General features: G+C 35.5%; 1 protein-coding gene and 1 long non-coding RNA gene across 14 annotated transcripts in view; one reads left to right on the top strand and one right to left on the bottom strand.

Moving 5' to 3' along the window:
* LOC147836401 (uncharacterized) overlaps window positions 1-25,799 on the bottom strand; it is a 122,497-nt gene that overhangs the window by 52,590 nt on the left and 44,108 nt on the right. The window contains exon 5 of one of the 13 annotated variants that reach the window (XR_015493828.1): window positions 1,886-2,401. The exons of 11 other annotated variants lie outside the window; for them this stretch is intronic. This is a non-coding gene — a long non-coding RNA (uncharacterized LOC147836401). Of the gene's footprint in view, window positions 1-1,885; window positions 2,402-25,799 lie in introns of those variants that run through there. One more of the 13 variants, XR_015493829.1, reaches the window with a different exon arrangement.
* Window positions 10,968-15,348, top strand: LOC147843552 (uncharacterized). Its single transcript, XM_087257553.1, has 2 exons — window positions 10,968-11,046; window positions 11,146-15,348. The coding sequence occupies exon 2, from the start codon at window positions 11,894-11,896 to the stop codon at window positions 15,128-15,130; it is 3,237 nt and encodes a 1,078-aa protein (XP_087113679.1). The 5' UTR covers window positions 10,968-11,046; window positions 11,146-11,893; the 3' UTR covers window positions 15,131-15,348.

Below are 25,799 nucleotides of genomic sequence, written 5' to 3'. Positions count from 1 at the left end.
ACTCAGAATCAGCCGATTACCATCACCAAGGTATCTGTACTCTTATTAGCTGCAAAAATCCTGATTGGAGCATCCCTAATACTGTCTTCTAAAAAATGGAATGAGCTGTATCAACTATAACAGGGCCTTTAAAAATGACAAAAGCATTGATGACTCATCCTGCACTACAAAATAGTTATGTAGTCATTCAGTATGCTCTCAAATTAGAATGCTCCTCCACCTGATGCTATGACTGACTTTCAATTTAAAAATCTTTTAAAATTTGTAACATAATCAAACTGTACAAAAAAGGGATTAGTGCTCAAAAACACCATGTATAATGTGTTGATCGAGCTGAACTGCAGCTTGAGCCCTGCAAACCAATGCGCAGCTCTAAAAGCGCACAACACCTGCATCCCCTGGATTTTCCACACACGACTGCACACATAAACACATGAACATTCAGTCACTCCACCCCCTGCTAGTCCAGTGCTGGATTATGACACTTTATTAATTGCCACCATTATCTGCAGCATCTTGGCTGTTAGCTGGGTTGCTCTCTGGAGGTGGGAGAGGGAGGCTTAGGGTGGTTGAGAGAGAAAGAGATGATGGTGTAATGCGCTGTGCTACCACAGATGCAACACTCTGCCTGAAAGGTATTGTGAGATGGTGAATAATTGATCAGAAAACATTTTTCTTGGTTCTTTCCACCAAGCCACAAATCCTCCCTAAGCTCTCTTTAGAGAGGAGGGAGCACATAATACACTACACCAGCCAAATAGACTGATAGATAGAGGAAAAGCAAGAGACATATTATAGGTTGGCTAGAATCTGTATAATATAATATAATATAATATAATATAATATAATATAATATAATATAATATAATATAATATAATATAATATAATATAATATAATATAATATAATGCAACGCAACGCAATGCAACGCAACGCAACGCAACGTAACATATTATAATATAAAGGTGGTGTTTTTGTGTGGAGTTTGCATGTTCTCCCCGCATTCAAGTTGGTTTCCTCCGGGTGCTCCAGTTTTCCCCAGAGTCCAAAGACATGCGGTACAGGTGAATTGGGTAAGCTAAATTGTTCGTAGTGTATGTGTGTGAATGAGAGTGTATGGGTGTTCCCCAGTGCTGCAAGGGCATCCGCTGCGTGAAAACCATGTGCTGAATAAGTTGGCGTTTTACTCGGCTGTGGCGACCCCAACTTAATAAAGTGACTAAGTCGAAAAGAAAATGAATGAAATGAATGAATGATATAAAGGGTGGCATGGTGGCCCAGTGGTTGGCACTGTCGCCTCACAGCAAGCTCATTGGTTTGAGTCCAGGCTGGAACAGTTGGCATTTCTGTGAGGATGTTCTTCCTGTGTTGGCATGGGTTTCCTCCGGGTGTTCAGGAATGAATGTGTATGGGTGTTTCCCAATACTGGGTTGCGGCTGGAAGGGCATCCGCTGTGTAAAACATATGTTGGAATAGTAGTTGGTTCATTCCACTGTGGTGACCTAGAGACTATAAAGAAATAGAGACTAGGTCGAAAGAAAACTAATTCATTCATTAATTTTCTTTTCGGCTTAGTCGCCACAGCGGAATGAACTGCCGGAAAACGAATGAATGAATAAATGAATAATATAATATAATACTCTGTCTAAATAAAACTTTATTTTTACATAATATATAAGTGTGTATTCTAAATATTTATGTATTTGTGATACACACGTCCATAAAAATTTAACTATATAAAACAATTTTGTAACACAGATATTTAAATTTATATATATATATATATATATATATTATACCTAAATAGAAATAAACATTTTCTCAAATATACGTGTGCTTATGTGCATTTATATAAACATAATAAATATGCACAGTATACACACATATATTATGTCAAAACAAACTTTTATTCTGGATGTGATTAATCACGATTCATTTTTAAACATGTTTACCAAAATTAGGACAAAAAATGCAATACAACTCACTTTATTACCCTGCAGATTTCAATTTCAGCATCAATGTAGTCAGAACAGACATAAACTATTTTTAATAGAGTAAAAGTGATTTCCTACATGTGTCTAAACATTAGAAATTAAATGTAGCCCTTATAATACATGCAGCGCATTGACATGAATGTTGCATGTTCATCTAAGACCTAAAGTAGTCTGAGTGATATTTAAAGTCAATATCAGTGGTGTCATGCACACATATAACATCTTAATTGCTGTGGTTGTGTCGATGCCCCCTTCACATCACAGATGGAGAAAGGGGGAGAGGAGAGAAACTGGGGAGGCTGAGGGGAAAGAAGGGAGGTGGGGAAAAATTGATTGCAGCAGAAACGTTGAGAATCCAATTGTCAACAGCATCCTTCAAGCAACTCCCCCAACCCATTCATCTGAAACTGATAGAAAAATAGTTACCTGAACTGTCACACCAAACTCTACTGTTAATTTAAGGTAATTAGTGTCAGAGTGAATCTCAATACATCATGAACGGGTTGGCAGACTCCATGATACCTCATCAGCAATCTGGTTTCTCTTTACTTCGGGATGCTGTGCTCTGCTTTTATTAAGCCTTGGCATTGGAAGAGCTGCATTCACTCAATTTAAAATTATAACACGGATATATCCAGTATTTAATTCTGATTCTAAGCTGTTGTAAATGACTACACACATTTGCTTTGCTTTATTTTGTGTCTATGTAGGATAACCACTGAATAAAAGTAATTAGCCCCGTAAAGCTGTGGTTTACATTTAATTTATAACAGCCAAGGTGGTTTTAGGCATTTCTGTCCAAGCCATCTTTAACAAGACCCCTTAACTGTTCTAAATTCAGTGTAAACCACAGCTTCATGGGGCTTACTGCTTTATTATGTTTTGTTTTGTAAATGGCTCTAATAAGCAACATTGAGAAAACGTTTCTCGTATGATAAGGCAACATTTGTTTAGACTAGCATCTCTCCTGACTTTTCCTCTACCGCTAAAGTCATCTGCAATTCAAACATTAAGGCTCTTACAGCAACAAATAATGGCATTCAGGCTCTGAGAGTAATTTAAACACCCAGATGGATGCGTTCAAAGGCTTTGAGTGCACACTGTGGCATCTTCAGTACACATGCAAGACGTGTTTGTTTCTTCAGGAATGAAAGGGAAGTCTGTTCGACGGTGTTTTAGCACCTATTCTCTCCTCTCTCCAAACTGCCTGTGATCTCCCTTCAGAGGATCCCGCTTTCCACACACATGCACTCACGGGCTTAGTTGTTCATAATCACATAGCACTCTAGAACAGCGGTAAACATTGTCCGTGATTATATTTTATTCTTACATGCTGCACTTTTAAGCATAAAGTAAGCTACAACGAACTACACACCTACATTATCATCATGTTGGCTGCAGTAATGGCCCACAGAGGTGCAGTATGCCAGCTGTTTAGGGCTGTGTCTGCTGCAGTAGAGAGTAAAGGCTGGCATTATGCCCCACTGAGCTGTTCAATCACCGCAATGCATTGGCAAGAGCTTAAAATGGGGAAGTGAGTGAATGGTAATGTGTTGAGCCTACTGCAGAACAGCAGCATGGTGGGATTTTCTCTGGAATGTTTATAAAAAAAAAACTTTAAAATGCAATACATAGGAGATGCCAAGCTAGATTGTCATTGTGGGGCAAAATCTTAAACAAAGTCGACTTGGCCAAATGTGTTTAATCTAGGATTGTTTCAAACAGTTACTTCAAAATAAGACCATTTTCATGATTACATACAATGATTGAATAAATGTGAAATCTTCCAGTTAAGATCTGATTTAAATCATATTTTTTTTTGTAATGTTTTCTGTTGTATAAAAAGTAAATAAAAACATGCTAGCAGGTATTTGTCCTGAAATGATTGACATTGTGACATTTGTATTGTTGTGTATGTTTAAATGTTTAATATGAGGTTTTATCTGAGTTTTTTAAATTATGCAACATTGTTTGCATATAAAATTATAGCATGCATCAATAGCAGCTTTTATGTAAACCAGGAAGAAAATAATATTCAAGCAAAAGCGGATAAATAAGCTTTAAATAGTTGTTATTTACCAAAAGTACAAATATTGTTAAAGTAATTTAACAGTCGAAATGTTTAATAGCATGTTACACAGCCCAGACTTTGAGGCTATTAAACAAGCTGATGTTAAAAAAACAGTGACAATGGAAGTCAACAGTATTGTTGTCTCACATCGCCTACATCTACAAAAACGAAAATAGCTTGAACAGAGCAAAAAAACAAGTTAATTAACAGTCTGTCAAAGTAATACACTATGTACTAAGCATTACAATTAAATATGTTTAAAAGTGTTTTATTGGTTTATGTAAAACGGGAATATTTTCATATATTTTTGAATAAGTTTAATTAAAATTTAATCATTCACACTAGTATGATTCATTGAGCCATTTTCCATATGATGTTTTAGAAACTAGCAGCTACACTGTCACTATAATAGTGATTGCCTAGTTAAAAGGAAACTTCAACCAAAAATGAAAATTCCTGACTTGTCAATACAAATAAGCTATTCTGAACAAAGCTGAAAACCTGTAACTATTGATTTCCATAGTATTTGTTTTTCCAATTATGGTAGTCAATGGTTACAGGTTTCCTTTTTTTAAATCTTCTTTTGTGTACAACAGAATAAAAAAATCATAAAGGTATGCAATCACTTTAGGATGAGTAAACAGTGAGTTTCTAGAGGTTCTAATCCTTAGGCCTCTAGAAAATGTGCAGCCCCACTGATGTGATCCAAGACCTGCAAAGAGATTATGCCAACCATAGAGGACTCAGAACACAACTCATACAAAGCGTAGAAGTGTTGATCCCAGCCATCAAGGTCTTCCAGGACAACACTTAATACACAAATACACACTGGAAAACATTTAAACATAAACATCACCTACATGCAATAAATTATAAATGCATATAATAACTTATATTTGGTTGTATTTTACCTTATTCTGACTGTAATGCAATAATGTACACCTCTTGTAAAGCTGCTTTGAAACAATAATTATTGTAAAAAAAGTGCTATACAAATCAACTTGAATTCCATTTGAGGGTGAATTTTATGACTTTAAGGTTACCAATGTTATCCAAAAATTTATTTTAGCTAAATAAATAAAAATAAAGTTGTATGTTCTACTGCCTCTTTTAAATGAAATTAAAAGATAATTGGGCAGCATAAAATTAACAACAAAATGCATCTTACAAATATTCACTTACTGTATGTAAAACGTGTCCCTGAGCAGCCTGGCCTTTCCTGCATTTACCATATAAGATGGCGCATGTGTGTATGGCACCAGTGGCACTAGAAGGGGAATAGAGTGGCAGGCAGCAGGCAGGAGAACGCCCTCTACTGCCACTTAATAAACTACCATCAGCTCGTCCCCAAGGTAAACACACAGCCACAGACAGGCAGCCCTGGGAACTCTTGATTCTCTCTGTCTCTGCTTTCTCAATCCCATGACTATGCAAATGGATTTAAAGCCCTGGCATAATCATGTTAACATAAAATGCATTCACAAACAAATCTTAGTGGTATGTATGTGTACGTTTGTGCATTCTTATAAACACAGAAAGCTAGTTAAACATTATATCTGATTTAAGTAGCGGGTAAACAGTAATCCTCTTTCTTGTGTCCATCATTGGACATTTCTGGTACACCAAAATCACAACATGAGTGAACCCCTACAATATAATCACCCTGAAAGTTAAACAAATCTTTCAAAAGTCTTTGATGTGATGTAAATGTCTCTCAATATGCTTTACCAACCTTGCAAAGTGCTTTTAAAGAGAATACACTTGAAGTAAATGTGTGGTAAGGCACAAAAGAGAAAGATTAAAGCAATGTCTCCAAGCTCAGTTACAGAACAGCCTATATTTGCTAAACATGAAGTGCTACACAAGTCATTTCTGATATGGTATGTAAAAACATGTATATCACACACAACTATTGTGAAAAATATCACATATTAGGGCAACACAGTGGCTCAGTGGTTAGCACTATCGACTCACAGCAAGAGGGTTGCAGGTTTGAGTCCCAGCTGGGCCAGGAGGTGTTTCTGTGTGAAGTTTGCATGTTCTCCTCATGTTGGCGTGGGTTTCCTACAGGTGCTCAGGTTTCACCCACAATCCAAAGACATGCGGTGTAAGTGAATTGAATTAACATAAATTGGCTATAGTGTGTAAGTGTGTATGGGTGTTTCCCAGTACTTGCAGCTGGAGAGGCATCCGCTGCATAATACATGCTGGAATAGATGGGGGTTTGTTCCGCTGTGGGGACATCTGAACCAGAGACTAAGCCGTAGGAAAATGAACGAATGACTCACATATTAGAATATTGAAAGAATGTTTTCTGTTTTCGAGTTTTGCTCAATCTCCGCGTGCTCGCGTGGGTTTTCCCCGGGTCCTCTGGTTTCCTCCCACAGTTCAAAAACAAGCACCCTAAACAATTAATCCAAAATATTTTAGCTAAGCTGAGTACACCTTCTCAGCCTCCATATCTAACACTTAGCTACAATAAGCAGGGGTAGTCATCGAGATCTACCTGAGCTCAAACTCCGCTCTCGCCCTGCAACGGGAGGGAGCCCAGGGCTCGAGGATCTTATAAGCTCAGGGCTCTCTCCCGGGTCAGCATGCCAAACAAGCTTTAGTATCAATCATCAGCTAAATGTGAACTGAATGTTATTTTGAGCTACTTATGCAGTAGCATTATATGAATTTCTGGCATTAACCCAAACCACTGGCAAAAAAACTCAACACAGTAGAGCATAGAAACCCCACTGGCTACTAGTAATTCTGAAGTGTTAATACAGAGCAACACAGGCAGAATGCAAAAGTTAAATGCACACAACGGCGTAGGCTACATGCAAGATATGTACCTTGGGTTACAGCCATCAGTCAACACAGAAGTATAAATCAGGTTTTCGTAAATGCTCCTCCTCTTAGACTACCAATAAATATTTATGCCATTTAAATTTGGTCATATAAGTACAAGCATGCTTGATGTGTTTAAGAATAACGCCTGTTTCACACCGCAAGCGTCAGCGGCGCGTGAGCAGAGCGTGAGCAGCGCGTATGTCGAGCAGTAGCAGCACGCAGGCGTTTGCCTTTCACACCAGCTGCGTCTGCAGCGCGCAGCTCTTCGGCAGCTGCTGCAGAGATCAACCTATCTCTGTCAATTCTATCTAGTTACCCATGTCTCTCTATATACAAATACACTTTTTAAACTTTTCATCTGCACCAAGGCCCCTCCTATGCTGTGTCTTTAACCTGCAAATGTTTATTTTACTAATTTTATAGATCAAATAGTACTGTATGCTTCTCAAGCTAACTTATATGAGAAGTGTCTACAGTCAGAAGACAATCGCCTGTGATATCATGTAATTCGTTTTTTGATTACCAAGTTGCTGTAGACCTAGTTATAATCATATTTATACAATATAGTTATAATGATATTTATACATGATCAAACTAGTGTTACTTTCTCCGCTTCAGTGATGTCCAGCAGCAGAATAACAGCTCGTTAATTCATGCTCGTGCACATGATGAGACGGACAAAAGTAACCAATGCATGCCATTCTTTTACTTGTTTTCGTGTTGTCAGATTCACAGTGCAAACAGCTCCCGGTAGGAATAACTCGAGTGAACATAAAACAAAGACGATTAAAACTTTCTTCCTCTGCTCAGCTGCACAGAACACAGCGAGCTCACATAATCCAGCATGCGTGTCGAACTACACTACCCACAATACACTTCGCTATGGACTACAAATCCCGTAAATATTCTATTTCCCCTCTCCAACAACACTAGTGTGCAACTTAAGCAAAACTGATACTAAAATTGTTTTACATTTGGTTTTGTAGTTCGGGCCTAAATAAATGTTTGTTGCCGTTTTTAATCATTTTAAGTTCATTTGAATGACTATATATAAACCATTTGACATTATTAACGCATTTATTGGGTAAAATTGCTAGTTTTTACTGTCATGCAATGTGTTTTGGTCATTCTCAATGCACTGTCACTTTAATTGAGCGTGAGCAGCACGTCAAAAATAGACCCAGCGCCGAAACTATCGCTGCACTGCTGCTTCGGCGACGCTCACGCCTCGCTCTGACGCGCTGCTGCTGCGTGCGGTATGAAAGCTCTAATCTGTTAACATGGACGCCGAAAACACACGCGCCGCTGACGCTTGCGGTGTGAAACAGGCGTAAGATTAATTTTTGTGTCACATGTCCCTTAACAACTAATAAAATTTGTTTTTACTCAACAAGTAGGGCTGATCGATGTATGTGGATTAAAGAAGGTGTGGATTAAACTAGTTGATTCATTTGAATTTAATATTTTGTGTTTTTTTTCCCTACATTAACTGATCTCTTTAAAAACTGACTGAAAGATTTCAAGAGTTTTAAATAAAAAACTGTCAATGGACAAAAAGAAATTTCTCAGTTTAAATAAAAATCTTCCAAACAAAAGTAGAAAATAGGTAATGAAGGTAGCAAAATAGGTATTTTCTGTTCAAATTGATAGACAATAGGGTATTTGCACACAGACTTTTATTTCAGCCAGCCAGCCTCAGCGCTTCTGGTCTTTCCATTATAAAATTGCCACGTTAAAGGTCTGATTTCTTTAAAAATCAGTTTTCTTCATTGCCTGATAGATGTACAATATAAAGTGAGTATCAGACCAGACATCAAGCACTGCATTAAATTCCATTTCCACCCGTCATGTCTTTAAAATATGATATGTTTATTTTGCCCCTGTATTTTCAATGGAGTTTCTGCGCTTACCTTCTGATCATAATGGTGCAAGCAGCTACACTGTCTTTCTTCACGTATTACACTTGAACAACCAAATAAATGCTTAAGTCTATTTAACTGAATGTGTTTTAATTACATTACAACATTGGTGCTGTAAAACGGACCTTATGAAATTGAAAATAGTCACATTAAGCTTTCACTGGAAGTTTATCATTGGCTGAAGAAAAAAAACACTAGCTATGCATATAGCCCATTTCTTTAAATGACTTTAAAAGACAACACATATGTAATGCATATTTCAAAGTTTGCAACAAAAATAAAAAGCTGCAAAAAATTAACATTACTTTTAACAATAGGAGTTCATGAAGTGCGTGAATATGTAAATAAACTGTAATAACTGATATGACAAAAAGTCAAGACAACAAATGTTTTTATGTTGCTTTTACTTATTTTAACAAGTTAATCCTGTTTCAACTCATTTTTTAATTATTCAAGGTTAACCCTAAAATTTGTACTCAGTTTGACTGATGTATGTTAGGATAACAAGAGTCATTTAATTTAAGAGAGTAATCTTTTTTTACAGTGTAATGACAGAATTTTCACTTTGGAATGAAATAAACCTTTATGTGTGTTAATAAACACCATGTGTACTCTCTTTTAAAGCACACATACAGTAAGTGATCGTAAGACACTACACTACAATACAAATGCACATTAATAAAATAAAAAGCACTTCTTTTCAAAAGCATGATTAACACTCGTCCCTTTTGAATACCTTAAATCTATAGTGCATTTACAATGCTCCCTCAGTATTTAGTTTACTGGCTTTTAGATCAAAAGCCTTTTCATATTGTCCCATCACAATGAGCTTTATCTCTCAGATAGAATAAAAAATAAAGGCACATAAGTTAAAAGAGAAAAAAGTAAGAGCAAGTTGGAGGACAGGATGCTGAGAGAAGGAGGCTCAGGTTGGGGTTGCTTAGTAACTGCTCCTTCAGAGACTTTGAGGCTCACCGCAGCCACGTGCAGCTCTGGGCATTTATCACAGGCCGTGTGTGTAATGAGTACTCAGCAGTGGGGAAATTGGGCTGACCTCTGGGCCAAAGCTGTTAGCAGGGACTGGTAGTAAGGCCAGCGGGGTCATGGCATCCTTGTCCCACCCACTTAGTGGGCAGTTATCACAGAAGCATTAGTTTACCATTGGAGCCGTATATCCTCAGGCTCTCCATTCTGCACTGCAATGTTTGGAACACTCTCGGTTGCCAAGAAAAATGTAATAACTTTGCTTGTACACTTGCAGGTGAGGCATAACAATGGAAAAAAAAGATACAGGTGTTATTAGGGATTAAATAAGATTTGCTTGTATTAAATGTTTGTTTTAATGATGTGATTTGTAAATGCAAGTTAACTGTTTATTGTCAGTTTTTGGTTTTAATATTGTGTTAATAAATGATTGCCAATTAAAAAAGAACTATGATTAATAAATGTTTTTTTTTTGTTTATGTTAACACATGATTACATGACCAATACAGTAAGCCATGACAAAATACTTTTATTAATTTCACTTATTTTAGCTGCAAAATGATTGTAAACTATTTATGTGTTGAATTTAAACAAATTAAATGTAGTAATGTTCAACTTCATTTGTTTGTTTAAATTCAATGCAAATTAATTGTTTACAAGCACTTAACTTAAAAGAAGTTAGTAAATCCATGGGATCATCTTTGAATATTTTTTTGTGAATTTTCTGTCTTTTGAAAGCACATAAGTGACAAAATATGGTTAAAATATGCTGTTGTTTCCATTTGAGCCTCATTCTGGAAAACATTGAGACAGCAGTTATATTAAAGCAGGAATACCTGGGGTTTTTGTTGTTCACCTCTTTTGATCACTTCATTCAGGTGAATTTCGATATACAGGTTCAACTTGATGTTAAGTCAATTTGATGTTAAGATCCATATCAGTAAGCTTGTGAGATATAAATATAGCTATTTATACATCAAAACATTAAAACTGTAGCTGACGCTGATTGGTCAGCTTGTAATTTTGTTTATGGTTTTGAATTTCATTATTTAAATGTGTATTGGTATATGTTTGTTAATAATTTCTTTGTTTCCGGTTGGCCTGAGTGAGAAGTCACATGATTCTCATTGATTGATTTAACCTGCGAGAGTTTGTATGGTCACTCAGGATAGTGAGATCTCAATGCAAGCACCTGTTTAATGTTCCTGCGTATTCTACAGCTGGTTATCAGGCCAACACGGTAAACTAAAGATTGTTTATATATTATTTGTTTATTTTGATGTCCTTTTGATCTGTGTTTGTGTGAAACATTTGGTTTGTTTATTTGTTTATCTTTTAGTTTTCTTGGTGTTCAATAAAGAAAATCCATATGGACATCAGTATTTGGAAGCGTGGAGTGTTTTATTAACCGGCGGGTAGTTATAGTGAAAACGTGGCCCAAATTCCACCTTACCAAGGTGTTTATCAGCGGTGCACAGCAACGGTGAGCAGCTCGTATCTCTGGACGGACTTTTGTGCGCGGCTGGGCTGCCTCTGCGGTGACGGAGGACGCTATTTTCGGCGCGTGATTCCTCCGTGAAAGTCTGGGACTGTGGAAGCTATTTAGCAGCGGCGGTCTGTGAGGAACTGGTTTCGTGACGTCATACAAGCTGCTGCGTTTGTGTTGGCAGCAGCGAGATTCAGAGCGCAGTTTGGCGTCTTTCTCACGTGGCGGATCCTTTCATTCATCTCTCATTCATCGGCGTCATAGCAGGTCAGACTGTGGTATTTGAATGCCGTCTTTTGGCGAAAAGTTGATGTTTTAAAGAGTTGGATCCAAGTTGTTTAAAGGTAAAGTTGCTTATAACCAGAGAGAGAGGAAAAAATATGTGCTGATGGTAATGGTTTGAAATTGCTGTGACTGTATCAATGTTTAAGGGTTAACATAGATATTAACTTTTTGTAGAAAAAAAAGGTTTTAAAACGCAAGTAAATATTTCACAGTATTAAGGGTATTGTTTTGAAGTGAGTTTGAGTGTCTAATAATCTCATGGTTGTGTTGTGTAAAGTGTGTGCACATAGAAAATAATTGACAAACAAACAAAAAAATGTCTGTTCAAGATGAGTCAGCTGAGCAAAATGAATGTTTATTACAAGAGCAAGTAGTTTTAATGGATGATGTATATGAAATTGAGGGCACTGTGAGAAATCGCTATACATCATGTACCACATGCACTGAAAAATCTGAGGCGAGATTTAAAGAACTTAATTCTGGTTCATCAGCGGTAAATGAAGTTAGAAAATCTTCCTGTGACAAGCGTTTGACACCAAAGATGCAGGAGTTGAAAGAGCAAGAATTGATCCAGAAGGAAAAGAAGTTTAAAACTGCTTATGAGAGTTGGAAGGTCTATGTAAGAGATGTTCGCTTTAAACTGAAGCATGAGTGTCCTGAAAGTGATTTGTATGATATGATGGATGGGGTGGAGAAGAAAGAGTCTGATATGAAAGGGTTGTATGATAACATTCGATCTCAAGTAGTACCAAGTCAAGAAACTAGGAGGAAAATTGATGCATGTTCAGCGGTCACTGCAGATTTGCTGAAGATAATGAGGGTACGCCTGGTGGAAGATGGCATGGAGTTTGATGCTGAAGCTGAGAAGGCAAGACTGCGCATGCTACTGGACTGTGAGTATGCGAGGTCCATTTATGGATCTACAGTGTCTAGAGCTGCAGCTCTTAGTAATCATTCAAAACCCCTTTCAGAATCTTTAAGCATTTCTGTTAAGAGAGCAGAGGCTGCTGCTTTGTTGGCCGCAAAGAAAGCTGAAATTGAAATGGAGGCCGATATCAATGAGCAAAGGCAGCGATTAAAGAAACTGGAAAATCGCAGAGATGTTGAGGTCATGGAAGCAAGACTTCGAGTGTACACTGAAGAGGAATCAAGAATGAACAGCCAGCAATGTGGTTCAGCCTGCGCAGATGTGAGTAACCCTATTCTCCTTGTTTCTAACACACCAGATTTGGATAAACAAGACCCAGAAAGTAAAGTATCTGTCACACAGACATTACAAGAGTCAGTGGCCTTATCCCGTCTTCCTGTTCCAGAACCTTTTGTATTTTTCGGTGACCCACTTAAGTTTATAGAATGGAGCATAATGTTTAAGTCACTTATAGAAAGACGGTGTCCAAATTCAGCAGACAGACTCTTCTATTTGCAAAGGTATATTGATGGTGAAGCCAAATCAGTTCTTGAAGGCACCTTTTATAGAAAAGATGATCAAGCTTATCAGCAAGCATGGGAAAAGTTAAATGCCAGATATGGTCACTCCTTCGTGGTACAACGTGCCTTTAGAGAGAAACTTAGTAAATGGCCCAAGATTGGTGCATCCGAATACGTTAAATTAAGAGAGTTCAGTGATTTTTTGCAATCATGCAGTGATGCCATGCCACACGTCAAGAGTCTTAATGTGCTGAACGACTGTGAGGAGAACCAGAAGATATTGCTTAAACTTCCCAATTGGGTGACTCATAGGTGGAACCGTTATGTCACAGAACAGTTGGACTTGAACAAAGAATACCCAAGCTTTTGCACCTTTGTTTCGTTTATCTCTAAGGAAGCACGCATAGCATGCAATCCTGTGTCATCTTTGTATGCATTAAAGACATCTGATGGGAATTCAATTAAGGAGATAAAGCATCCTAGGATAAGCTCGTTGGCAACCACTACGGACAATGTAGATGGAGCATGTGATTTGGCTGATTCTAGCAATTCTAAGGCGTCCAGTTTAAGGAGTACATTAGTGCTTGGTGCAAGTTCAGTCGAATGTTTGTTTTGTGGAGAGGGACACTCAATCTATAAATGTCAAGATCTAACAGAGAAGACTGTAATGGAAAAGAGAGGGTTTATTATGGAGAATAAGTTGTGTTTTGCATGCTTGAGAAAAGGACATTTCTCCAGGGACTGTAGAAACAGGGCCATATGTGCTGTATGCAAGAGGCACCACCCCACTCCGCTGCATGAAGATCGTCAGATAACAGATAAGCCAACTACTCAGGGTGTTTCACAAGTTGAAGAAAGTACATCCTCTTTATGTTGTATGAATGGTGGAGAAAAAGGTTTAACATCCATGATTGTTCCTGTATGGTTGTCTTCATCTAATTCTGAGAAGGAAATCCTTGTATATGCTTTATTAGATACACAAAGCAGTCACACTTTCATTGATCAAGAGATATGTGAGCGATTGCAGGTAACAACAGATCCAGTAAAATTGAAGCTGTCCACTATGTTGGGAAAGGATCATATTGTAGAGAGCCAGAGAGTTTGCAGACTCCAAGTTAGAGGGTTCTTTTCAGATAGTTCATTCTGTTTGCCTCCTGCTTATACGAGGGACTTTATTCCCTTTGAACGAACACATGTTCCTACCTGTGAAACGGCTAAAAGATGGAGACATCTAGCAAAGATTGCTGATGAAATTCCTGCACAAATGGATTGTGGAGTAGGTCTCCTTATTGGTTATGATTGCTCTAGAGCATTGGCACCTCGACAGGTCATCAGTGGACGTGATGAAGAGCCTTATGCCATCAAGACTGACCTGGGCTGGAGCATTGTGGGGGGTACTCCACACTGTACAAAGGTGAATGTGACTGGCTTATGCCAACGTATATCAATCCAGGAGCTTTATCCTGTGACACCTGCTGCTGTCATCAGATCATCGGAAATGGATTTTGCAGATACTCGATTGGGAGAGAAGATTATATCACAGGAAGATGTTCCGTTTCTGCACTCTATAACCGAAGGTGTTAATCAGAATGATGGTGGCTGTAATAAAAGTCTCGCATTAATACGATTAAAGCACCCTAAATGGAAACACTGCCCTGGCAAGTCATCAAAACACTTCAAAAAGAGGAAGATGTCACAGGGGAAGGGCCGTCCCCAACATGAGAGTTTTAAGTCTGCTGACTGGGGAAAGAAAGCTTACGGAAAGCAGTTTGGGCATGAGAAAATACTGGGAGGAGGTAACCGGTTTAAAAGGAGTGGAAGTGGCAAGAAATTCTTTTGGAAAGGTGAAGTGATGGTTAAGCAAGGCTTATTGGTGGGAGGCCCAGAGGTAAAGGATGTTCAAGTATTAAAAACTGATGTTAAAATGCAAAGTGATTTTCTACAGCAACCATCACTGGTCTCAAAATGGACTACAGTTTTAAACGTTATTGCCCAGTTTCACAGACATGCAAAGAAGATGAAGATGTCAGAACCTTTAGGAGTGAAGTGTTCTACTTGTACAACAGGATGCCTTTATGGAAGTGTTGCATGTACTCAACCTGGAATCAGGAAAGATGCCTTGTAATCAAACATATCAGTTTGACCAGAGTCCAATTCAAAAGTTAATAGTACTGGTGAGCAGAGTTTAAAAATTGAAATGCTCTATAGTTTCTTTAAATTACTTTGGTATGAAGCCTTCATTTTGTAATATAACCTTTATACGGTGGATAAATTGAGTATTAAAGTAATTATCAATTTTAACTAGAATGTGTATTTAAAAATATAAATAAATAATAATAAAAATTGAGTACTTTAATAAATTGTAGATTTTAATTAGAATATACAAATTATGAATTTAGTTGGTAGGGTAAAATTTATGGTGTTAAGGTTGGAAAATTCCCATTGACTGTATTAATGTCTGAAGTCAAAGGTAATTTGGTGGGAGTGTAGCTGACGCTGATTGGTCAGCTTGTAATTTTGTTTATGGTTTTGAATTTCATTATTTAAATGTGTATTGGTATATGTTTGTTAATAATTTCTTTGTTTCCGGTTGGCCTGAGTGAGAAGTCACATGATTCTCATTGATTGATTTAACCTGCGAGAGTTTGTATGGTCACTCAGGATAGTGAGATCTCAATGCAAGCACCTGTTTAATGTTCCTGCGTATTCTACAGCTGGTTATCAGGCCAACACGGTAAACTAAAGATTGTTTATATATTATTTGTTTATTTTGATGTCCTTTTGATCTGTGTTTGTGTGAAACATTTGGTTTGTTTATTTGTTTATCTTTTAGTTTTCACGGTGTTCAATAAAGAAAATCCATATGGACATCAGTATTTGGAAGCGTGGAGTGTTTTATTAACCGGCGGGTAGTTATAAAAACCAGAAAGCAGATTTAAAATATATACAGTTGAAGTCAGAGTTATTAGCCCCTCTTTGAATTTCTTTTTTCTTTTTTTAATATTTTCCAAATTATGTTTAACAGAACAAGGATATTTTAGAGTATGTCTGATAATATTTTTTCTTCTGGAGAAAGTCTTATTTGTTTTATTTCGGCTAGAATAAAAGCAGTTTTAATTTTTTTTAAATAATTTATTTAAGGTCAAAATTATTAGCTCCTTTAAGCTATATTTTTTTTTCAATAGTCTACAGAACAAACCAACGTTATTCAATAACTTGCCAAAATACCCTAACCTGCCTAGTTAACCTAATTAACCTAGTTAGGCCTTTAAATGTCACTTTAAGCTGTATAGAAATGTCTTGAAAAATATCTAGTAAAATATTAAAATCTTTATATTTCACAACTGTCCGTCAATCCACTAAGTTAACCATAAGGCTGGCAGGAATAAATGTTTACATTTACACAAATATATATGTTGAATATTCTTATGCTGAATGATGACGAAAACTTTTTTTACACACATAAATAATTTTTTGAATCATGTATTTTTGAATGAGACATATTTATGAACTTAATGTTAAAGTCAGTATGAATGTAGCATTATTAATTAATGCTAGCAGAAATACTTTGTTAATTCATGTTAACCAATGTAGACAACTAATGTCAATATTGTTGTAGAATGTTGTTTTAAAGTGTTACCAAATTCTTTGAGTAGAATATATTCCTGTTACTTTACTTATAGACTGACCTAGAGCTTAGTCTGTGAATACCATTCTTTAACTCAACTAAATCTCAACTAGTGTCAGTCTTTTCTCTCTCGTTTTCTTCACAGCGCTGAAAGAATAAGAGGCAATCAATACATAGGCAGATGGAGTGTAGAAAGAAGAGGCTGAAATAACCATTTTCAGCCTAGTCTGGTCCCCAGAAAGTCATGAAATCAAAATCTGAACTTTAAAATTGATAAGGATTGATTTTACTGACAGCGGGATCATAACGTACGCCTCTTTAGAGACCCGCGCAAAGGGCTAAAGACGCCGGCCATATAAAACACTGAACAGTAAATTAGACCATGGCTCTACAATTAGGTTTTTACTGTTTTAGGATATGGGAAATCTTTAGTGCTTCATCAGACAGGATTAGACATCATTAGACCAGGGGGGATCTGAAAAAGATGAATGCAAAAATAAACTTGTTTGGACAGATGGATTGGATGGAATTCGCAATAACCTTTACAATTTTTTACTCAGCAAAAGCAAATGCCAAGACATATTAAATACTATAGTAAAAAAAATATAGAGAAGTCTGTGTACGCTTGTGTAGCTTAAAATCCTTATTTTGATGCATATACACTGTAAAAAAATATCTTTAAATCATCAGATTTCCATATTTTGTAATTTATATATTTTTTCTCCTTTTATTTATGCTTTTGAATTGCAATATAGAACATTAATCTCTCTTCCAATAACTTTTAACCTCGAAAAGTTCAAAAAAGAGACCTTTATTAACATTTTAATAGTTTAAATCGATATATTGTCGAGTTGGTGTTGTATATTGTGGTAAAATAAACTGCCAGTACTAGATAAATAATATTCATTAAGGCTGCACAATATTGAAAAATCTGACATTGCAATATTTTATTTTCCTATGATATATACTGTGATATGAATACAATTTCGGCAGATTATTTAAATAGCTCTATTTGGAATTAAATCATTAACTTCACTGCTAGATTCACTGCTATAATTATGTAGAGAACCAAATTAAAGAAATTGCAAGAATAAATAAATAAGATAGAGCAAAGATAAAACTGAAATAAGTTGTCAGACATTCAGTTACAGTAACACGATACAATCCAATATTATCATGATATTTTGCCCCCAATATTGATAGATCAAAATATCAGCGACATCTCATAAGTGACCCATCCACAACATATCATAATATTTGTAAATGAAAGGGGAAAATTATTTTATTAACAACACATATATTTTGTAAAATTGCAACATTATATGTGTTAAATCTGCCATTTCGAGAAGCGCCACCTCATGTACTTCCACCTAAGTGGTAATTGATAGCAGTGCAAGGGTGATACTTAATTCAGATCTTTTGTACCATTAAATAAATATAGATACTTGGCTACATCGATAATGTATCACGGGTGGAATTATCACAATGAAATAGCATATCGATATTTTTTGTCCTGCCTCCATTATTGGATAATTAAATTTAATGTAAGATGTAAACACTGTACATTCTTCATTGTTGAACAACTATAATAATCCCAACTCCACATTGCAGATGCTGCGATGTGACTATTGCGAATGCACACATTGCGATATCGATGATGAAATGATGTATTGTGTACTCCTCATTTATATTAGAAAATATGATATTGCTTTCTATAACTTTTATGTCCAGGCTATAAGGTAATACAGCTGAAATATCAATAGAAAGATACAATATTTTATCAACATTTCTCATGTATTTCTCACAAAAATCTCTCTCTAATTTTGGAAGCATCAATATTTAAAATAACATAATTCAGTTCCACCCTGTGCAACAAATATTAGCACAAATTATAAACAAGTTTGTCTTTAAAAACCACTTCATCTTCAGTGACAGTGATGCATAGCTTTGAGAAAACCCGAAATAATAACTACTTCTATAACGAGCAAAATATGATAATGCGGGTTGTTTTTTAATTACATAATAATGTTGTATCCAGGAGGGGATTATTCATAGACATCTAGGAGAGAATTAATGGCGCTTTAATCCCATTGAGGGCAGAAGTTGAAAACATTATTGGGCGAACTGAACCAAGAGCTAATTCTTGTTAGGAGAAGTGATTAGTGAGTTTGAATGGGGAGGTCTTTACTAGAGCTAACATTGGAAATACACATTGAGCTGCATGCTGGAGAACAGATGGCGTGTCATAAATTTTCGCCCCATTTTCTGACATGTATTAGCATTCGGCTAACAGCCACAGCTTGCCAGCCATTTAGGTAATGTTTCTATTTGAGTGCTTTGGAAAGAGTGATAAAGTGTGTTTGGCGCTACTTTAACAATTCTGCTTCAAATACGCAATCAGTAGAAACTGTGATTATGCAAATATTCAAAGCCTATTGGTGTCAAAATCTAAAAAATGAAAAAAAGAAAGAAAGAAAATATGTCCAATTGTGTCTTTTATTCTAGCTCTCTTTTTTCCCAAAGTAAAAATAGAAAAATCTTCATGAGTTACACAGCAAGCAGTTAAGGAATGGCGGATGTGTGGGATTTATAAATGTTTAGGCTTGATGCTGCGCTAATTACTAAGACCATTAAAAACCAGTGACAGTAATGGATGGTTTTAACGTCTTCTTTCTTTTAAATTAAAGAAAGACACTAGATACTGACACTGAGATATTGGTGTTTTGTGCCTTTCATAAAATGTAGTTGTTTTCTTCCCTGACTCTAATCGAAAAAAAGCATCCAAAATATTAATCCTTTTTATTCATTTAGTTACATATACTGTTGAAGTCAGAATGATTAGCACCCTTGAATCATTAACACCTGTTTATTTTTTTCCTATTTTCTGTTTAACAGAGAGAAGATTTTTTCAACACATTTCTAAACATAATAGTTTTAATAACTCATCTCTAATTTTATCTTTACCATGATGAAAGTTCATAATATTTTACTAGATCTTTTTCAAGACACTTCTATACAGCTTAAAGTGACATTTAAAGGCTTGACTAAGTTAATTAGGTTAACTAGGTATAGGTTAGGTTAATTATAGGCAAGTTATTGTATAACGGTTTGTTCTGTAGACTATCGAAAAAAAAAAATATATATATATATATATAGCTTAAAGGGGCTAATAAGTTTTTCCTTAAAATGTTTTTAAAAAACTTAAAAACTAATGGAAAAAACAAATAAGACTTTATCAAAAAAAAAAAAAATATATATATATATATATATATATATATATATATATATATATATATATATATATATATATATATATATATATATATATATATATATATATATATTATCAGACATATTGTACAAATGTCCTTGCTCTGTTAAACATAATTTCGGTAATCTTTAAAAAAAGAAAAAAAATTCATAGGGGGCTAATAATTCTGACTTCAACTGTATTTAATGGCTTTTTTCTGTCAAAATGAATAATTTTCTCCTAATAATAAAAAAATGTATATGCTCATTTATGATTTGCCTGATTACATAGTTTCAAATTTATTTGTACAGTGCTTTTCACAATCATTATTGTTTCAAAGCAGCTTTACAAAAGGTGCACATTATTGCATTACAGTCAAATTTGGAAATGTTAAGGTTAGTAGTTACCATAACATTATCAGTTAGTTACTAGTAACTTTAAGTAGCAACTAATAGCTTTTAACAGTTAAAGTTATCATATATCAACAGTAGTTAACCTGCAGTTATATAGCATATAGGTAGGCCCACACGGAATCTACACGTGCAGAAATCAGCAGATTTTTAGCCCATCATTGAGTCTATGTATTTACTAGTGTAAATTTATATTTATTCATTTATTCCGTTATTCAGTTATTTATTTATTCAGTTAAATTATTTTTACTAATAATATTCAGATATAATAATAGTAATTTTAAAATGTTCACATGATTTATTTACAATACAGTTTGTAAAGTAACATTTTCTGTCTTTTAGTGTATATATTAAATGAGAGACTTGCTTTGCTTGCCAAATAAGTGGATCTAATTGGATTTGCATTGTAAACATTTAACAAAAGTTAAAAAGGTATTGTGTTTATTGCATGTATTAAGTTTTTAGTTATACTCCTAAAATCATTCCGCATAAATCTGCAGATTTTTTTTTTTTTTTGCAAAAATTCTATGCAGATATAGAAAAAAATGTCAGCAGATTCTGTCTGGCCCTACTTATAGGTGATGTCCATGAGTACACGTTTGATAAAGTGTATTTGTGTATTAAGTGTATGAGCTGTCCTCGACAACACATATACTGTACAATAATTTAAACTTAATAGTGCCTCAGTTTCCCAGAGATAGGTTGCAGCTGGAAGGGCATCCGCTACGTAAAACATGTGCTTGATAAGCTGGCCGTTCATTCTGCTGTGGCAAGCACGGATTAATAAAGGGACTAAGCCGAAAAGAAAATGAATGAATCAATAAATAGTGCCTCATTTAAATATTCAAAAATTTTATTTTAGAAAACTTGTAATACCTATAGTAAAAAAATAAGAGTTCTGTTTTTTTTTTTCACCTACAGCATCTTGCCTTAAATAAATATGTATCTGCTGGTATGAGGTATTATAATAATAACTTTTTATGGTTAATAACAGTTTGTTACATAAACTAAAAGCCACAGTTGCAGGTTTTTAGCTGTTACTTAAATTTTTTATAAGCAATGATGATTGTAATGTTTAAAGCCCTTTGCTCAACCACACCAACATCCCTCAATTTGTTAAGGGGAGCAGGGAACGCCAAAAAGCACAGTGAGCTTTCCTCACCACGGACAGAGAGACTGAACAATGCATGAACATGGCAAGCTTGATCTGTTTGTACACCTTTTCTCACAGAGTTCAATTTGTACTATCAATTTAGTAAAAGATTATTCCCCTTCAACATAACTTTATTTTCTTACAGCAAAATGATATGAAACAAAGTATTATAAAAGTAATATAGGGAATTGTCTCAATCACCACCCAATCAAAAAAGTTAATAATATCAGATATCTATATTTGGTGGAGTATCCTTGATTTTCAATTTATTATTATTCGCCATTTATTATTCTTTATTAACTATTAACATTTTTTAGGTAGGTAGGTAGGTAGGTAGGTAGGTAGGTAGGTAGGTAGATAGATAGATAGATAGATAGATAGATAGATAGATAGATAGATAGATAGATAGATAGATAGATAGATAGATAGATAGATAGATAGATAGATAGATAGATAGATAGATAGATAGATAGATAGATAGATAGATAGATAGATAGATAGATAGATAGATAGATAATAATTGTATGAAAAGCTAAAACCATCATGTGTCTGTCTTAGTAAATACTGATTGTCATCAAAATCTACATTTAGCAGTTTTAGAGCTTTAAAATAACCAGCACATGCACGGATAAGCAGAAAGTGCACACACTGATGCCACCCACAGATTAGGTTGCCATGCAGCAGTGCTAGAGAAAGGGCAGCAGAAGCAGAATAGAGATGGTTTCATTACAGCTGATGTGAAGGGAACAGCTGAGGAAGCTCATATATGGCCGAGGGAGACAGGCATCTGCCAGCACGGCCTCTTTTATGACCACCAGCCACTATGAGTACGTGTGTAAGAGAAAGGGAGAAAGTAGCTGACAGGCCAGATCTTCAGCTGTGCTTGTGTGTGTGTGAGCGATTGAGAGGGACGAGAGAAGAAGCGAGATCTCCGCAACCCTGACCCTGGTTTTAGCACAACAGGAAAGGCTGTAATCTGCCTCACCTGCTTTCCTGAGCTCTAGTTGTGGTGAGGTGTGAGGTGTGGTAAATCCTACACCAGCGCTTGTGAAAACATACATTAGTCCTGGCATGCCATGTTCGCCAGCTTTAAAGCCTTCGCTATGCAAACAACTCACAATATGAAGCTTAAATAGACGCAAGTTCTGCTCTTCTGTATAGGGAGAAGGCTGGATATGTAGAGTCATGTGCTTGGAAAAGAGGGTCGTGACACTGTAAAATGATTTGTTAATAACAAGTTTAAAACATTTTATGATTGATGATTGTCTTTTAGTGATTTGCATTTGGAACTGCATTATGGATGCCTGAACTTTGCTCCCAAACAACCTTTGATGTTGAAATTTTAACTATGTAGTTTAACTAAGTGACTATTATTGACATTTTTTTGTTTTTTTAAGAAGATTTTAGCAATTTAATTAGTTTTCAATTATATATTGTATAACAACGAAAAAATATTACTGTCAGATTCTTAAACTTTATTGGATTGCAATTTAATAATAATAATAATAATAATAATAATAATAAATCCTTACATTTATATAGCGCTTTTCTGGGCACTCAAAGCACTTTACACATAGGGGGGAATCTCCTCATCGACCCCCAGTGTGCAGCATCCACCTGGATGACGTGACGGCAGCCATTTTGCGCCAGACCACACACCACCCACTAGCTGGAGACAATTTACATGACCAACCCAGATAATATGTTGATTCAAAGTAAAATGTCAATAAAAGTCTTACTTTACTTTATAAAAGTTTATAAAGTTGTCAGAGCGGAAATAATACTATTAAAAAATGTAAATAAAAGGAAACTCCAATGAATCACAAATTGGAGGACAAAAATGTATTAATAATATTAATAACTGTTAATTAACATATTTTACAGTGTGGGTCTCATCATTCATGCATGTTCCTTTGGCTTAGTCCCTTTATTTATCAGGGGTCGCAACAGCGTAATGAACTGCCAACTTAGTATATGTTTTCCGCAGCAAATACCCTTTCAAGCTGCAACCCACTGGGAAACACCCATACACACTCATACAATAATCATTAGTCTTACCATCCTGAAGCCTCTAAATGGTATAATGCAAATGCTGTAAAATCTTGTTTTCCTATTGAGAAGTGTTACCAAAATGGTATGAATCTGTTTATGAATAATCTAACAACTATTGGAACGACTATTGGTTAATTCCTTTAACAATACCAATTATCTATCCCTTGCTCATCTCTGTACATTTCAAATTGGGCTAATGGTCAGTTTAACAGGCCAAAACTGTTAGAGATGCACAAAGCAAGATTACTTAAATACATCTGTGTATGATGAAGAATATTTTAACATATATTTTAAACATATATTTAACATAGTTTAGCCATTTATTTACAAATTGTATTCACAGGTGAATTGAATAAACTTAATTGGCCAAAGTGTGCGTGTGTGAATGAGTGTGTATGGATGTTTCACAGTACTGGGTTACATCTGGAAGGGCATCTACTGAGTAAATCATATTCAGAATAAGTTGGGGGTTCATTCCGCTGTGGCAACCCCAGATTAATAAAGCCACTAAGCCAAAAAAAATGAATGAATGAATGAATATATCTTTAAGCTGTTTAGCAAACCACCAGAATCAGCTTTTGTCATTCTAATGCTGATAGCATGACTTGTTTTAAATTGTAAATAAATAAATATGTCAAATCTAATTAATAATTACTAATAAAATAAGTAATTAATTAACTAATTAATACAAAAATAACTTGCTTTCAGGGCCAGTCATACTGGATGAATCATTAACTCCACATTTATGCTCATTAAGAGACGACAAGAATAATGTGTGAAGGAGAATTTCATAAACAAGAGGTGAAATCAATAAAAGTTCAATGTGACAATATAGCTTGGCAATAAGGCCCAGTGTGCAAAGCTCAGGGGAGTCGTGTCATACTGTAGCTATGACTGCTATGCGGATCTGGAATATCTCACTAAACATGTGTGGATATCGATACTTTGGTATCTTTAGTAACGTCCCAGAGCGTACTCACATAACACTTAACCAATCATTAAGCTGACCCCAGTCATGTTTCATTTCTTTATGGTCCCATTGATGCCATGTCAAGACCGAGTTCAACATATAAAAATAATATACAGTCATTGTATATGTTTGATGATTTTATGGAATGATGTCACCGTCCCTTTATCGGTCACCTCCAATCATACTAGTCACCTTTGAGTAAATTTACATCTCCTCTGACTTGGCTAAAGGTGTAGGCCAAAAAAAGGTTTAGTACAGGAATTCAGGACACAGCAATCTCCGATGTTCAAGCACTTTGATGCATCTGGGGTTACAGGGCAGCTGAATGTGAGCGAGTGTCAGATGAGCCGCTGCGGCTGTTTTCTAATAGGATAAGCGGTCAAATAGTACCTTGGGAGCTCCGCAAAGTGTCTTAATCTGTGGTGTTTAACACTCTAACAGGAATAGCCTATGCCATCGCTAAGGGTGGTCATTCGAGACCCTGGAGACTAAGAACATCAGTTGACGCAAGAAAAATACAGCGACTAATAAATCTAGCATAACAGCCCCAGCAACTCGAGCTGTGATATATCGGAGTTATTCATTTCGGAATTGCCATTTGGGAACTTCAGCGGGTCATTTGTACAACTTACTTTTAAACTTTAATAATACTAGAAGCACAAATGGTGGGAGAAGGGAGCTTTGGCCTTTGTCGAGATGAAACCAACACAGAGATCATTTATCTTTGGGGCGAGTACTTATTTCTCCTCTCCAAAGATTGTCTCAAATAATCAATGCCACAAACTCTGTTGTGCTGTTTATATTTAACTGGCAACACACCCTCCAGTTGCAGGGAAAATGTCAAATGTCTATCGCTAGACTTATTTTGGAGTAGCAATTTGCCGTTAATTATATTCATAATATTTATAATTATATTTTGATATCTTTAAGTGTTAAAAATAACTTGCATACTAAATAAATATTTCTGCATGGCTTCTCTATTAAATTATTAAACATTAATATTCACTAATGTAATATCTGACAGAATATATAAAAAAAAAAACATGTTTTAAGAATGATCTATTTGACATCACAATTTCATGAAATAAAGGCTTCATTTAAATATGACGGTCTTCTACAGGCTTGCCTTCATCTTAAAGTATAAATGAATAGTTAGTGTTAAATTTAGTTCAAACAGAAACAATTAGATAACAGGCTACAAGTTCAGACACTTCTTGTTATGTTTGCTTCATTAACCTTAAAAATAGCACAACTGCTTTCTAAATAACTTCCCATACATACATAAATTAATCAAGAAGTACCTATGCACGTGAAATGTGCTTAGTTAACAA

The sequence above is a fragment of the Danio rerio genome, chromosome 6 (genome assembly GCF_052040795.2).
Source record: "Danio rerio strain M-AB ecotype USA chromosome 6, GRCz13ab, whole genome shotgun sequence".
Lineage (NCBI taxonomy): Eukaryota > Metazoa > Chordata > Actinopteri > Cypriniformes > Danionidae > Danio > Danio rerio.
The sequence above is the reverse complement of the archived record's forward strand: the minus strand, read 5'-3'. Positions and strand labels throughout refer to the sequence as shown.

What these genes read in the sequence shown, in the direction of transcription:
- LOC147843552 (XM_087257553.1), top strand. Translation starts at nt 11,894, where the DNA reads ATGTCTGTTCAAGATGAGTCAGCTGAGCAAAATGAATGTTTATTACAA.